This window comes from Carya illinoinensis, chromosome 5 (genome assembly GCF_018687715.1).
Source record: "Carya illinoinensis cultivar Pawnee chromosome 5, C.illinoinensisPawnee_v1, whole genome shotgun sequence".
Taxonomy (NCBI): Eukaryota; Viridiplantae; Streptophyta; class Magnoliopsida; order Fagales; family Juglandaceae; genus Carya; species Carya illinoinensis.
The window spans coordinates 13,766,807-13,783,026 of NC_056756.1; the positions used below are offsets into that span (position 1 = coordinate 13,766,807).

Genomic DNA, 16,220 nt, shown 5'->3' on the forward strand with positions numbered 1-16,220 from the left:
TATTTTTTAATATTATTTTTATTTTAAAAATTAAAAAAAATTAAATTAATAGTCCCTTTTATTTTTTATTTTGTTTAAAAAAGTATTTGAGATGTTTGATAGATTGTTATTTAAGTTGCTTTCTCCGATTCCCATATGGTGCAGCAACTGTTACCCCGAGAATCAACAACAGCAACGTGTGTGATAGATAAGACGGTCAAGATATCATAATCAAATACTTTAGATCTCCCCACAAAATAAAAGTACTGTTCTGCACTGCTCGACTCATTAAGCCTAGTTTCTGAATTAGTTGCAGAGATTACCCATCTTCTTTTCTCTTGCTCACTTCAAGTATTTCTTTTAATTATTACATAATTTTAAATCTTAGATCTGATGCTCTTGCTCTCAACAAGGTGTTGTTTTTTCTGATTTTTGGGCAAAGGAAGGACAACAATGCAGTAAGATAGTAAAAAGGAGAAGAACCCTAAAATGAATTGGAAGGTGGCAATGCTAGTTAGAAAAGCATGTAAAGTTTAACAAATAAACTACCGAGAAGAGAAGATAAGTACCACAAGGGTTGTGAAAGAAAGGTATTTTTTTTAAAAAAAAAAGTAAAGGGTAAGCAGTGACGGTAGTTAATCATAGAGAGCTCTGTTTTTTATGCAAGCGTGGGTATAAATGCAGGACCTTTGGCATTCATTACTCTTCCTTCTCTCTCTTTCTTTCGAAAAACCATCTCCTTAAATTTCTTTCTTTACCTTTTTTGTTTTTTTGAGAAGTTTCTCTTCATTCATTTATTATTTTCTCTGAATGAGAAATTTTTTCATAGAAATTATATATTAATTTATATATTAATATGATGTAATTGATTAAAAAATAAATTTTATTAAAAATAATATTAATTTAAATTTTAAATATAAATAAATTAATATTAATATACATATTAATATAGTAATATACGACTATATTTATATATTACAAAACTTTTCTCTCTAATTTTTTCCTTGTACTGCCTCTTTCAGTCTTTCTCTGTCCAAGACTTCGCTTTTAATATGTATTTCTCTCCCTCTCTCTCTCCAGGCTGTGACAGTGTCCAGCAGGATTTCTGAGCTAAAAAGACAGGAAGGGTTGAACGAACGGAAGCCCAAATTCAATAAAAGTTGGGTCTTTAAAGCTTGAATGGAGGGCAGAGTACCAAAAGTAGCTCAGAATCTGAATTGGGTATCTTTCCCTTGTCACTTTTCGCTGGCCTCTCTCTGCTCCAAAGCTGGGTTTTCTGCTCTGACTAGGGTTTGAATGGGTATTTATTATGCTGAAATCGATGTTCTCTGTATAATTGACTGCTTCCATACACCTTTTCTTGGCTCTCCTTTGAACTATCTTTTTTAGTTTCTATTTCCTGGTTGGGCTTCCTTCGTGTAAGTTAGTACTTCCAAGTTCCGTGGTAGCTTTGGAAACGGTAGCTTTTAAAGTTGTGCGATCTTTACTGCTTTTTCAGTGCTTTTGCGTTTTTGAGCTCACATTCTTGAGTCTTTCTTCTTCTTTTCTTTCTGGGTCTTCTTCTAAGCTGTTTCCTTCTTGTTAGTTTCACTTGCTTGATATTCTCTCTTTTGGATGGATTGAGCTTTTGGGGAATATCTGAAGATCAATGTGAAGATTCTTTTATTGTAGGTTTCGAATTACATGATTTTAATTGAAGCCAGTTTGTATGGTTGTTAGTGAATATATATTTCGAGATTGATTAGTTCTTCATCAGATTTGGTTTTTTTCCCCTTCTGCTCCCCCTGCCTTCTTGGCTTTGGTCTTTGGTTCATCTAGGATTGGGCAACTAGCCTCTTACTCAGGGTGGTCAAGTTCCGAAATTTTTGTTGGATTTTCCAATTTTTGGTTGTTGAAATTCATTGGAAGAAAAAGGCATTTGCCACTGGTTGCTTTTGGCATTCCCGTAAAGGAAGTAGATATGGGTGACAAAGGTAAATTTGAGTTAGAAAATAGGAACGAGGATCCTATAAACTATGCATCTAGTGTGTCAGACTGGGGATTTGGCGGTGCCAATCTCACGAATACATCTATCGGTTTGGTTCCTAAGGTTAATCCGATGGCTGTTAGCAAAGGAGGCCTTATTGGATCTTCTTCTTGTTCATCTACTTCAATGGTGGATGCATTTGGCCCAACCATTTGGGACCACCACGCCAATTCAGAAAACCTGGGATTTTGTGACAATGGTGTCCAGAAAAATGCTAGCACTTCAGACACGTTTGGGATTAGAAAAGGCGATCCTGTTGCCCTAAGAAGTATTGATAAAACATTTGATATGGTTTGGAATCCTACGAGTTCAATGTTGAAAGGAGACATTTTCTTGACAAATTCACATGCAATGCTTCCGCAGAGGTTAACTCCGTTCCCAGCGGACTCTGCGTTCATTGAGCGTGCTGCTAGGTTCTCATGCTTCAATGGTGGGAATTTTAGTGATATGTTTAATCCTTTTGCAGTTCCTGAATCTATGGGTCTTTATTCTGGGGCTGGGGGGGTGATGCAAGGGACGCAGGAGGCTTTTGCTGGGAGTGGGTTGAAATCAGTGTCTGGCGGGCAGTCTCAAAAGAATGAACCGAGTGTTGGTGAAGTTTCCAAGGATGTTTCTTTGTCTGTTGAGCATGGGGCTGCTGGAGGGAGCCCACCAAAGGATGAGAGAAGTCAGAGCCATGTGAGATCTCATGAAGAATCTAAACAACGCAGTGGTGGGTCTGGTAATGATTCTGATGAAGCCGAGCTTAGCGGTGCTGGTGATCAAGATGAGCCATCTGTGTTGGAGGGTGCAGGTCGGGAACCTTTTGCTAGGGGACTTGACTCGAGGAAAAGGAAAAGGAATGGCCAGGTAGACCACGCTTCTGAAGTTTTTCTATAAAATGTAATGGTTGCATTTTTTTTTTATTTTTTATTTCTTATCATCTCTCATGAATGTTAAAATCTGTGGTAGGATGCTAAACTTGATCCAGCCAAAGGAGCTGCACGGCAGTCTGGTGATTGTGCGAAGGATAACACTGAAATTCAACAGACGGGAGACCAAAACCCAACCTCAACTACTAACAGGAGCTCTGGGAAACATGGTAAACAGGGTTCTCAAGCTTCAGATCCACCAAAAGAAGAGTACATTCATGTCAGAGCTCGGAGGGGCCAGGCAACTAATAGCCATAGTCTCGCAGAAAGAGTAAGATCGGATGGAAATTATTTCAAATAATTCTTTTTTAAGCTACAACATTTGGGTAGGAACTAAATGATTCTGAATATAGGTAAGAAGAGAAAAAATCAGTGAACGGATGAAGTTTCTCCAAGACCTTGTACCTGGTTGCAGCAAGGTTGGTTTGATGAAGTCAATAGCTTAAAGAACATAATTATGCCAAAATTCCCACCACAATTGAGTATAAACTGTTCAAGTTATGAAATTTGATTTGTTTTTGCAGGTCACTGGTAAAGCAGTGATGCTGGACGAAATCATTAACTATGTACAGTCACTGCAACGACAGGTTGAGGTATGAGAGAAAGAGTGTGTTTCTTGTCATTATTCCAAGTCAGTGGTTCTTAATTTATCTAGCATTACATTTCCTGTGTCTTATGTTCTTGTCAGCATGAACTCATAATAAGTTAGCTGCATAATATTGTGTATAGCTTGTGCATTGTAACAGCTTATACAATCATTGCCATATGTTAGCATATAATTTAAATAATTAAATTTACAACTTCCCATCCTTTTAAGTTTTTGGGATAATTGGTCATTTAAGGTGGTATTAAAGTAGATGTCCTGAATTCGGGATCCCAACCCTGCCCTCTTCATCCTCAATTAACAGTTCACTTATCAAGGGGGATAACTCACACACGGGATGAGTGTTGGAATATAATTTAAATAAGTACATTTACCTCATTAGTTTAAGCTTTTAGAACAAGTTATAATACAACACCATAGTGTCTTGTTTTTCAAATGAATATTAGGGACTTGTGTTTTAATGAGTAGGTGGTCCTTATATTATAACGCTATCTAAAGCTTCTGAATCGGCCCAGTTTAATTTGATTATTTATTCAATTGAATATTAGGGACTTTTGTGTTGTAATGAGTAGATGGTTCTTATATTCTTACACTCTCCTATTTGCAGTTTTTGTCGATGAAACTTGCTACTGTCAATCCACGGCTAGATTTTAACGTCGAAGGGCTCCTGGCAAAAGATGTAATAGTATTGCTGATATTTCAATGAGAAACAGAATCCTTGTATGTACCATTTCTGGTTTAACAAAATCTCCAATTTATGCAGATCCTTCCGTCACGAGTGGCCACTTCATCAACTCTGGGATTTTCACCTGATATGCCAATGGCTTATCCTCCGTTGCACCCATCTCAACGAGGGCTTATTCAAGCTGGCCTTCCTGGCATGGGAAGCTCATCTGATTTACTTCAAAGAACCATTCATTCTCAGTTGACACCCATGGCTGGAGGATTCAAGGAACCCACACAGGTAACTTAATATCCATAGCTAGAATTGGTTTTTTCCTCATCACCTGCTTTGATTATAAAATAGCTCACACTTAATTTTATTTTATTTTTTCTGTGTAATATTGCACAATGAGAATGGCGGAACTCAAAGTTAGGCATATTCTGCGTAATAAAGAAGCTTGACTGCGTAGGATGAACATTATTTTATATGGCCATTCATTTGAAGTCGCCACACCATCTCCTCCTCCCTCCCCCCCCAAAAAAAAAAAAAAAAAAACAACAATTTCAAAGAAAAAAACATTTCTGAAGAAGAAAACAAAATGCATGGGGTTTTTGTTAGAGGCCCAGCCAGTAAATGTAACTTGGAGGAGGGCAAAACTATAATAAAAGAACTTGGGGGAATTATTTTTTATGGTACTTTCCTTATAAAAAAAACTTCAGAAAATTAAGGTTTAATGGCTTTTTGAGATGGCCTCCCAAGCCAATGTGTAGTTCTGCACCTGGTTCTTGTTAATTTTTTTAACCGGTTTTCTTTCAAAAAAATATCTTCCAGCTTCAACGAAATTTTTTTTGCCCCCATCAATAATTTTCCTAGTTTCATCCCTGTTGGCAATCTTGCCAATTTCTGTCCATTTAAGAATGTGTGAACATTATTCTTTGTACTTGGGTTTCGTGAGCCTTCATGCATCACGATTGACCCTTTTTCTTTACTTATGTATCACCATACAGCTACCTAATGTCTGGGACGATGAGCTCCACAATGTTATCCAGATGAGCTATGGAACCAGTGCTCCTTCCAATACCCAAGATGAAGATGGTATAATTTTACCTTTTCCTAGACAAATAAATCCCTACAATAACATGCCCCCAACTGTACTCAAGCTTATTGAGTTCCCTTCTGATTTGCAGGGTCCTTGCCATCTGGCCAGATGAAAGTTGAACTTTGATTAGCTTTTGGATTTCATTGTACTGTTATGGCCTGGTCAGTATGCCTGTGCAGCTTCTTACATCTCAAGAAAATAACAAAGCTCAAGAGGTTTCCTCTTCCATGGGAAAAGATCTAACACCACCAAATTCGGCTCAAGTTGTGTAGTTAAGTGAGATGCCAGCCTGGGTAGAAGCTTGAAGGAACTGTCACATGATTCAAAGAGAGATTTTTCTATAGCTTTGCAGATTCTCAGAGGTATTATGCAGCAGCAGAAGCCACTGTTTTTTCTTTCTTAGTGGCTTTAAACGCAACATCCAGACGAGAATCCAATCTTCAAAAGAATAGGTTTGTGAATCAAGGGTGTACAGTAAAGTTCAAAAACCTCAGTAGACAGGCCAAGGGGGAGGGAAACTCTTGTGTTGGCAATTTTTTATAATCTTCTTATGCAAATTGAAGGGTGCATCTTACAAGAAGATTGCAGGGGAAATCCTGGTAATGTTTTCTCCAGTTTAGATTTGTTTTAATCCACATACTAACAAATGTAATATTGTTCCTTTTTTCTTCCTCCCCTTGATCTCCATTCTTTCAACTCCATGGCAATATTGGAGTAAAAACACACAATTCCTGTGACTATTTCTGGACTAAATCTGGAAAGCCTTTCTCTAAATTCATCATACACTCTGGTATATGGTGTCATCTGATTGAAAGTGAACACAAATCATAGGTGCTCTAAATTAAGTTCTTGTCCGAACTTCATAAATAAAGAGAAAAACGTATATTTATTGACGGAAAAATTTAGTTGTAAATATAACTGTACACTAATATGGAAATGACCAAAATGATACAACAATGAATCAAATTCATTCCATTAATTCAAAAAGATTTAAGCTGTTGTTTTTGGATATGGAGGATCCTATCCCTCGGCCTTGGGTGCATGCCAAACGAGCATGTTTATGGCTGTGGGTGCCATAGGCTCGAGTCTTGACTCTTCGGTGCGATCCGTTTCAATTCTTTTCATCTTCATTGTGGTTGTATGATCTGTGGTCTTCAAATCATTAATCCCTTCAAAAGATTTTCGAAAAGGAAATTATCTATGCCCCCACATTCAAAATATTAATTTTGTCACCCTCCTATAATATTAAGAAAATGTTATTTATCATCATTTCTTATATCTTCATCCCATCGTACTTTGAAAACATTAAATTATTTGAAAACTATTTATCATTTATTACTTAGCATGTAATAAATAGAGGATAATGAGTTAAGAGGATATTAAATAGAGTCGATTGAATATTCATTATAAATAACACTCATTAGGGTTCAAGGTAGCATAACTCTTATGTTTAAGGTTTAAATTTATTTGGGTGTGAGCAATCCTTAGGGGTTATCAGATTGTGAGATTTTTCTCTTAAACTGTCTGAAGTGTATTTGTGAAAAACTCCTTGTTGAAAGTCTATATACCATACGGATTAGTCAAGACGCTGTTATGGAAACTTAGTGTCATTAAAAAAAATAAATTGCTACAAGCATAAATAAATTTTATAAAAATAAACTTATAAATTAACGTAGTTTTATGTGATCTATTATATATATTATACAATAAAAATATTTTTATAATATGATGTATCATATTAAATCACGCCAGATAATAATTTCTCTTTAAAAAAAAATTTAATATTTTCATTCATCGGTGACACGTACACGGACAGAAATAAAATGAGGGTGATTTCATGTTACTGTTTGTGCAATGTTGACAAGTGAGAGAGTATCTTTTACAACCAATAATGTGGGAATTTCCTGCATTTTTCTTCACGTCTCTTCAGTCTTTTCCTTACTTTCTTTGTTTTTGACAAATTTGAAGCGATGAAGTTTACTTAAGATGAAAAGCAATAGAAAGGAAAATGTTTGGGAGCCTCTCCCACCGCTCTTCTTTCTACCCTTTATTTCTTTCTTTCCTTTTTGTTCTCTCTTTTTTTTTTCTTTTTTTTTTTTTTTTTTTTTTTTAATTTAATGATTAAGTAAGTATTTCTTTTTAAGAAAAAAAAAAAAAATCTCATCAGCCGTCTACCAAACCACAGACCCCACATCCTACGTGGCTTCCCGTTTGCTCGTTTGCTCTTTGTGCTTCCTTCTTCCTCTTCTTTGTGATTTCCCTCTCCATTCTTCTCAAGATTTCCTTCCATTATCAAAAGTTCTTTAAAAAATCCAAGCCTATGTTCTCAACCTTCAGATCTTCCTCTTCTTCGTTTGTTTTGTGTGTCCATCAACACTCCGTTAGATGTTAAGCTCAAGGAGATGAAGCACTTGATTGATGCTGGTGGGTCAAGGAAGTAAAGGGTGGGTGGGTCGATTTGAAAGTTTATAGGGCTTCAATGGAGGTCCTACCTGCTGCCTCTTTTTTCTCCCCTTTTCCCTGCTGCCTTAAAGCTTGTGTTATCGAATCTTGGGTTTATGTTCAGGGGGATTGGGTCTTTTCTATTGAAAAAATTTATGGGGGCTTCAATAGAGGTTCTACCTGTTGATTTCTTTTGTGTGTGTGTGTGTGTTTTTTTTTCTCTTTTCCCTACTGCCTTCGAGCTTGTGTTATTGAATCTTAGGGTTTACGTGGGTTGGGTATTTTGCGTTGGAAAAACGTAATCTAGGTTTACCCCAACAACATATCAACAAAATAAGAGCAACTCCATCTCGGGGTTATTGCTTGATACTAGGTGATTTAAAGTGATATTGCTTGAAGCAGTTAGAATTGAAGGGTAAGAGCAACTCCAGGAGAGGCCTTTTTTTCAAAATGATGGCCTCGTCTCCAAAAGTGGGGTGCTGGGCAGAGAAGTAATGAACGCGGATTGGATGGCTTTTCTCCAAAATGAGCGTTTCATGTAAGGAAAAAAAAAAAAAAAACACAAACAAAAGACAATCCATATCAGATGTGGGGTGCGAGGTCATGAACAATGGCTGATTTATGGCAAAATTCTATTTAGAATTGGGCAGTGATAGTCTAGGATTGGCAAATCGTATTTTTGGATAGTGTAAAGTCATAAATATTTGACTATATAAGTCAATTAGAACCACATTCCATTACGATAAATATGTCAAACTCTCAAATCCTAATCAAACCTATTTAGGTAACGGGTCGTATCGTATTATCCGTTTAATAATTAATTAGAAATAAGTTAACACGACACAATTTATTTAAACTCTTTCATGTAAATTGATTGAACTAACACATATAAACCATTTGACATTATTAACATAATTTTACATAAAAATTAAAATATATATTTATTATTAGCCACGATATCTTAAAAAAAAATAAGACTAACTACTAAAAAAATATCAATATTTTTCAATATTACAAATCATATAATAACAAATATGAGCATATGTATAAAACCACGATACCAATAATAAAAATATAAACATACTAAAAATATCAATATTACAACTCAACAATAATAAAGTTGAATTTTGAAATAAAATCTAAATGAGTCAAAACGTATTAAGCAAGTTGACTTATTATTGATTTGTTTATAAATTATATTTTAATGGATCAACCCGTTTTAATCCGAATTCATTAACATTAAATCTAAACCCGCTAATTTTGTGTCGTGTTGATATTAGGTTCAAGTATTGCGTCACATATTGTCACCCCTGGTCACTGCCCACTAATAAGTGCATTTTGCACTTTTTAATTTTGTGTGATTTTTAAAATATTTTTCCTTTAGAATTTATGATTTTACTATGTAAGTCCAAGCATACATCCTCCAATCGATGAATGTATTGGTATTTTTTTTTTTATAATTTAATTACTTTTTATATTATTATGAAAACAAAACAAAAAACGCATTGTGTAAATGGAATAAAAGAATATTTGTTTATTAAATTATTAATGAATGCACTTTAGAAAATTTAAACAAAGAAAAATATTATCCATCATTTTTCAAACTATTATCCTCTTAGCATCTCTTATGCAGCACCAAATACTTGATATACAGTGAAACATAACAAATAGTTTTCTAATCATATAATGTCATATAATGTCATATCATAAGATAATAGTAAATAAAAAGATTATGAATGTTTTTCTTTTCAATTGAATAATATTATATAAAGTTTTAGAGTGTTGCATTACCTTTGTTTATTTATTTTTATGTGGAATTCATATTTATTTATTTATTTTTAAATGGAATGCACGGAATTTAAATACTCTAAAAATATATGTAACACTGTTCTATTAAATATTAAAAAATGTATTTAATTTTCCATGTGTATGTGTTTGAGAGAGAGAGAGAGAGAGTGGGGCGAAAGGGGCAAAAAAAAAAAAAAAAAAAGGTTACAAAATTTACCAGAATTGATGAAAAAAATGTATCATATGATGTCTCATCTGTTGTTTTGTTGTGTTGTGTTGTATTTGACAGCCCCGATGATTTTAAATCATTATTTAGAGAGAAAATTCATCATTTTTATATATTATATATCATATTTATTATTATTTTTTAATTTTTTATCACATATATAATATATAGATGATGAGTAAAAAAATTTAATTAATTTAAAAAATTAAAAAAATAAAAATAAATAAAATGTATAATGTCTGAAAACGATGATTAGCTATATATGCATGTAAGCAAATGGAAACAAAAATTAAAAGATTCTCAATAAATAAATAAATAAGGAAAATGATAGGGATCCGTTAACTTGTTCAGCTTTTTTTTTTTTTTTTATTTATTATTTTACAGAAAGATTAAGAAAATTATATTTAATTATATTGTGAATTTTATTCATTTTTTTAAAATATTTAAAAGTGTTAAAAAAATTTTACTTTTCTCATATTATTTTTTTAACACTTTTAAATATTTTAAAAAAATAATAAAATTTACAATATAATTAAATATAATTTTCTTTAATCTTTCTGTAAAAAAAGAAAATTCAAAAAAAAAAAAAAAAAAAAAAAGGAGGTTAGCGGGACCCCTCAACGGGATCCTAGCATTGTCCAATAAATAAATATAGTTATTTATTGCAACAAATTCTGTTCCTTAAATATTACCCTCGTACGGACAGAGCGATAATTCCAAGTACAACCTGACCGTTTTGTTTACTTTTATGGCAGCAGCGTCCTCCCTCTCTCTCTCTCTCTGCCTCTCTTTTACGGAAAGGTTTTGTTAGCTCAGTGATTCTGTTCCACAGACTGTAGGAGTGGCCGACGTGCGCTCTAACTAAGGGTGTAGCCAATTCTATAGTCATAGACGTTGACCAATCTGTACCCACCGCCTCACCTTACACGCTTCCTAGTCACGGATCATACTGCGTCTCAGATTCTCCGTTCTGATTAACGGTGCTTGTTCAGAATCTAATTCTTTTCAATTCTCTCTCGAATCTTTTCTGCGGAGCGGAGAAGACCCAGTAGAGATTTGCCCCGCAGGTAGTTTCTTGTGAATTCGTCGGAGATTTTTTCTGGGAAAGTTTTTGCATTAGCGGAATTTCGTTCTCTGTGTGTTTCTTCAAGGCGTTCAAATGGGTTGCAGTTTCTCGTTTTCCGTAGGGACATCTTGGTGCGGAATCTTTGATGTAATTTGCTAAAGTACCATGAATTAGTGGCCTTTTTTATCGAGTGCTGTGCTACTAGTATGTGTTTAATGTTTTAGTGAAAGACGTAGAACCCAATGTGTTAAGCGGTAGTTTTTTGTTTATTAGGTATTAGTTTCTGGATATTGCTTTTAATGTTCTAGAAATGTATGATTTTGGGGATTAGAACTTTAATATAGGACTCGGTTTTTGATGTTATGGACAGGGAGGTAGTTAATTTGTTATAAGATGAATGATTAACGATCAGCTTTTCAAAATGAGTTTGACAGACAACGAGATATTTTTACAATCCCCAGTCCTTTGCTGAAAGTCATGTGGAAGAGAGAAATAAGGCTGTTGCCTGTTGCACCTAAGGGTTTGCTGCATAGAATGCGATTTGTTGGAAAGTATCGATGATATAAGAGCTTCTGATGGAAATTAAATTGTAGTGCAAAAACATAGTTCAATACAATCAAAGCTTTAGAAATTCTAGTTCTCATTCTGTTATTTATGGAACTTCAATTATTAGCCTAAACCAGGTCACTTTCTAGGAATATTCAAGTGTTGTGTAATACTGGTCTTGGTTGTTAACTAGTCAGTAACCCCCATGCCATTGGTGACTAACGGTGTTCCACTTTGTTTTGGGTCTCCATTGCTCCTTGACGGTAAATTGCTTGCTACTTGTTTTCTATTAGTTGGCTACCGTCTGCTATTTTGTTTGTAGTATCGATAGGATGGTGTATGTATAACATTCTGCATCGTTTTCGGGGATGTGATACTGATAGGATGTAGGTTTTATATAACATTCTGTATCTGTTTGGACTATGTAGTGTATATTGCTTGTAGTACAAGATAGAGCATATGTAACATTTAGTAGCCGGTGCCACGGATGACTTCAGTATTCCTATTAATGCTTTCTCTGACTTGAATTACCCCCCTCTTATTCTGTCGGTAAACTTAACTGGTGAAATGAATTAGTAACCACCTCCTTTACATCATAAATGAATGTATCATATAGGTTCTCTCTTTCTTTATAGTTCATAGCATGTGTTGAGTTTTTTGTAACCACAGTAGTTCTCCACTTTAAGTGAGGTGACTAATATAATTTCCTTTAAAAAAAATACCCCCTTCTTTCACAAGCAGAGTTACTTTGATTCATTTTGGTCTGCCTTTCCTTTTGTTTCATCTTGCTTTGTGTTTTGGCATTTCGTCAGGTTGGTTGGTTGAACCCAAGACTAAGCGGTGGAAATGGGCGATGAAGCTGTTCGTGACATGTGTACTGGGACTCGAGAGTCTGGGAAACCTTACTTACATGGAGTTTCACCCACTGAAAATGGTAGACAGGAGATAGAGAGGTCCATGAAAATTATAGAAAAATTAGACTTGGACTTGGAATATTCTTCTGAGAAGTTGGTAAATTTGCATATCCTGTTGATGTACCTTCTGGCTCAGGAAAATGATCTTCAAGCGATGGCTTTGGAGAATAACTATATTTCAACAGACTCTATTGAGAAGTTATTGACATTTGATCTCTTATCTGGCATTTTAGATGCTGAGCTAAGAGAGCTGGACGGTTTCAAGGATAATCTCCAAGCAGAAATTGTTGATGCCCGTCTTAAAATATCTTCATGCAGACACCTGAGAGAACTATCTACTAAGATGCAAGAGAACTTGCAAGATTCTGAACAATCATTAAAGAAGTCTCAAGTGCAGATTTTGGAGCTGAAGGAGCAGTTAGCCAAGTTTCAGAGGACCGTCTTAGGTTTCATGTTTGAGAATGGTGAGTTATTAACCTCTGTCTAACTAGATGGTTGCTTCAGGTACTAAAGGTGCATATTATTATTATTATTATTATTTGTTACATCTCTAAAACATGCATTTTAACAGGGCAAATTGACATGGGCTTGGAATTATCAGAAAATGGTCAGCTATCAAACATAAATGCAAAATCAAATATGAAGATAACCGGAGAACAAAAACATTTGCTACGGGTGCTGGATAAATCTCTTGCAAGGGAGCTAGATCTCGAGAAGAAGTTGGCAGAATCGAGACAAAGTGAAAAAGAACTGGAAGTAAAGCTACACCATACAGAACAAGTAGCATTTCACATGGAAGAAGCGGCTGAAGTTATTTGGGGAAGGTTTTTGGAGGCAGAAAATGCTGCTGAGGTGCTTATGGATATTTCAAAGGACATGGTTGGACAAGTCCAGCTTGTTCAATTTAATCGGAATGGTTCAATTCAACGAGAAATTGAAATGAAGACTAAGCTTCAAGATTGCATTGAACAGCTTAAAGAAAAAGATGTCGCTTTAGAGAAGCTTGAAAGGAGCAATGCAGAACATATTGCCCAAAGCACTGAAGTGTTTTCTTTGAGAGAAAAAGTGAACCTTCTTGAGGAAATGCTGAAAGAATCTCAGGTCCAACTTGTTAATGCAAATGGCTGCAATGAAGCAAGTCAAGAGCAGCTCAGTGAAATGGAAAATGTGATTAATTCATTGAAAGAAAACATATATATTGCAGAAAGTAGGGCTGAAAGTGCAGAAGCCAAGGCTGCTCAGTTAACGGAGACAAACTTGGAGCTCACTGAAGAGCTGAATTTTCATAAAGGAAGTGCTACTAACACTGATCAAAAGGTGGGTTTACTTGAGAAGCAGATGAGGGAATATGAGATCCAATTGCAGCATGCGAAGTCATCTTCTGAGGCAAGCCAAGAACAGCAGAACATGTTATACGCTGCGATTTGGGATATGGAAACTCTGATTGAGGATCTAAAATCCAAGGTTGCAAAAGCCGAAAGTAAGACCGAGACTGCAGAGGAGCAATGCATTTTGCTATCTGAAACTAACTTAGAACTTAATAATGAAATAAGTTTCCTAAGGGATAGAACAGAATTCTTGGAGATGTCTCTGGATCAAGCTAACAATGCAAAATTAGAAAGTGCAAAAGAAATTAACACGGTGACCAAGTTTATTATGGATATGGCAGTGCAACTAGCCACTGAAAGGGAGCGCATCCAAAAGCGGGTACGAACTTTCATAGATAACCATTTCATAATTCATCTTTCTACCTTCACTAGTTTAAGTGATTACATTTAGTGAGGTTGCCGTTGCATTCGCATGGATATCAAATTGTTCCGTTGTGTTTTGTCTATAACTAAATAGTGCTGCTAAAGAAAACACAGTTTTCATTACAACTGATGGAAAAAATTCCTAATGGACACATGTCAGAGGATAATGAACCTTGTCTATATCATGGGTTATGTTTGCTTCTCTGGTTCTATTTTGAATGATGCAACTGTAGCTTGAGGTGATGCATACAATAGAACATTCATAGCCTCCAATTTTGATATTTTCTATGCAGCTAAATAAATTAACAAAGGAGAACAAAATTCTCGTGGAGAAGTTATGGCATTCTAAGATTATGGACAGCGATGTAGATGGTGACAGCAAAGAGTTACTGTTTTCCAAGAATGATCAAATCAACGCTAACTGTACAAAAACATCTGTGGAGGCAGTCACAGGGTCATTGGATAAAAGTCTCCAGGCAGGTATTCTTTGGGTCTTTTTTAATTTGTATGATATTTCAACTTGCACGTCTTTAGATTGAAGAGAAGTGGTAGGGTAGCAATGGTCATCATGGATTATAACAGCCACGGGGCAGCTTAAAGTGTGGTTAGTTTAGACCAGGCTCATACAAATATGCCTTGAATTTAGCTGCACATGAGACCAAATAGCATGTGTATCACATAGTATGCTAAGCTTATATGCTATTATGATTTATTGATCTATAGAAGTTAATTAAAGCTTAGGTTGCTAGGTCTTAAAACTGTGTTCTGCTTGGCTTTTTTGTTGTATACATTTCTCCGTATGTATCGTACCAAGGTTTTCAAAATGAGAAATGTATGGTCTACAGATAAATCTTACACAAAAAAGTCTATGCAGTAACAAGGTTTAATGTGATCCATTAGATTGTAAAACTCCTTTTATTGTAATGTAGATATGACATATTGCATTAAGCCACATCAGTGTGTAAACTTCCTTGTGTAAGATTTGTGTGTAGACCTAACATTTCTCTTTCAAAATTGTTTTTAACCCATTGATCCTTGAGGGTTCTCACACCATTGACATTGAGTTCTGATGTTTGTTCATTGGGAAGCATATTGATTTACGGAACAACAAGTTTTGAGGTTTGACAATTTATTTGTTAAAGTTGGGAGTTTCTGTTCTAAAAAATCTCTCTTTTCTTCTTTTTCCAAATCAGGTGGATAAATCATCAGGAGAGGAACCTATCTCTGATGGTGAAGTGAAATCTTCTGTTTCCCAAAATAACGTTGATGTCATGGTTTTGGAGCATGAGGCTGTGAAAGTGGTAGAGGCCAGGCACTCTCACCAAATTTGTGTGTTTGTGGCGATATTTATCTTACTAATTTCAGCATCAGCAACATATTTTTTTAGTCAGAATTCATTCTTTAATTTTGATGGCAAACGTTTCCAATGGCCTTGACACCAGAAGTTTTTGCATTTGTTGTGCACGTGTTGTATCCTGTACTATATTTCTTCTACTACTCTCGATTGTTGTGAGTAGTTTTTTTTTTTTTTGATTGTTTTGAGTAGTTTGAATGAGTTTTTGTGTCTCTGTACAACATATCATTGTACTCTTTCCCTGATTTTGTATTTAATGAAGTGTGAATATTAGTGAAGAGCATCAAGTTTTTAACTGTCATAAGGACAACTACACAGCCATGAGTAAATGAATGTGCAAGAAAGTTGGAGATAGCATTGGCCAGGGGATAACTTGAAAAGTGGTTCGTCATGTTCAAAGAAGACCACAGGCCTATTCAGATAAAGTAGTCCACCTTTCCTAAGTTTTTAATAGATGCTACACTTTGCAATTAACATGTTTAGTTTTTATTTTTTCTTCTTTGTGCTCTCAGTCCACTTTTCTATATTACACTCAGCACATTTCCCGCTTGTTTCCAAAGCCTGTAACGTTGAGGGTTAAATACTTTGAAATGAGATCTTTTAACGTATAAAATTTTGTTCTTACCATACCAGGTTATTAAGTTAAACTTATTAAATCAATAATTTTGAAAATAAATTAATAAATGAAAATATATTTGATCAAATTACTATATTTATTTTAAAATTAATAATACGCAAAGGACTACGTAAAAGTGACTGCACATATAGTTTTTATAAATATAAGATATAATTTGTAAATACTCTGCAAAGAGGCCTAGGCAGACAAAGCCTTAAATCACTTAATGATGAA

General features: G+C 34.9%; 2 protein-coding genes across 7 annotated transcripts; both read left to right on the forward strand.

The window, feature by feature from the left end:
* The first annotated feature begins 973 nt into the window (after window positions 1-973).
* LOC122310925 (transcription factor bHLH49-like) lies at window positions 974-6,057 on the forward strand. Of its 2 annotated transcripts, none has more exons than XM_043125192.1 (8): window positions 974-2,854; window positions 2,957-3,187; window positions 3,270-3,335; window positions 3,441-3,509; window positions 4,128-4,205; window positions 4,284-4,484; window positions 5,192-5,279; window positions 5,372-6,057. In XM_043125192.1, the coding sequence occupies exons 1-8, from the start codon at window positions 1,940-1,942 to the stop codon at window positions 5,407-5,409; spliced, it is 1,686 nt and encodes a 561-aa protein (XP_042981126.1). In that variant the 5' UTR covers window positions 974-1,939; the 3' UTR covers window positions 5,410-6,057. The 2 variants fall into 2 exon arrangements, with proteins under 2 accessions (XP_042981126.1, XP_042981127.1); XM_043125193.1 differs by having other exon boundaries at window positions 975-2,854; window positions 4,128-4,199.
* Window positions 6,058-10,446: 4,389 nt separating this feature from the next.
* LOC122311385 (WPP domain-interacting tail-anchored protein 2) lies at window positions 10,447-15,648 on the forward strand. 5 transcript variants are annotated; one of them, XM_043125928.1, is made up of 5 exons: window positions 10,447-10,806; window positions 12,164-12,729; window positions 12,837-13,972; window positions 14,310-14,492; window positions 15,210-15,648. In XM_043125928.1, the coding sequence occupies exons 2-5, from the start codon at window positions 12,198-12,200 to the stop codon at window positions 15,450-15,452; spliced, it is 2,094 nt and encodes a 697-aa protein (XP_042981862.1). In that variant the 5' UTR covers window positions 10,447-10,806; window positions 12,164-12,197; the 3' UTR covers window positions 15,453-15,648. The 5 variants fall into 5 exon arrangements, with proteins under 5 accessions (XP_042981862.1, XP_042981865.1, XP_042981864.1 ...); XM_043125931.1 differs by having other exon boundaries at window positions 14,310-14,496; window positions 15,210-15,354; XM_043125930.1 differs by having other exon boundaries at window positions 10,799-10,936.
* Window positions 15,649-16,220: the final 572 nt, after the last annotated feature.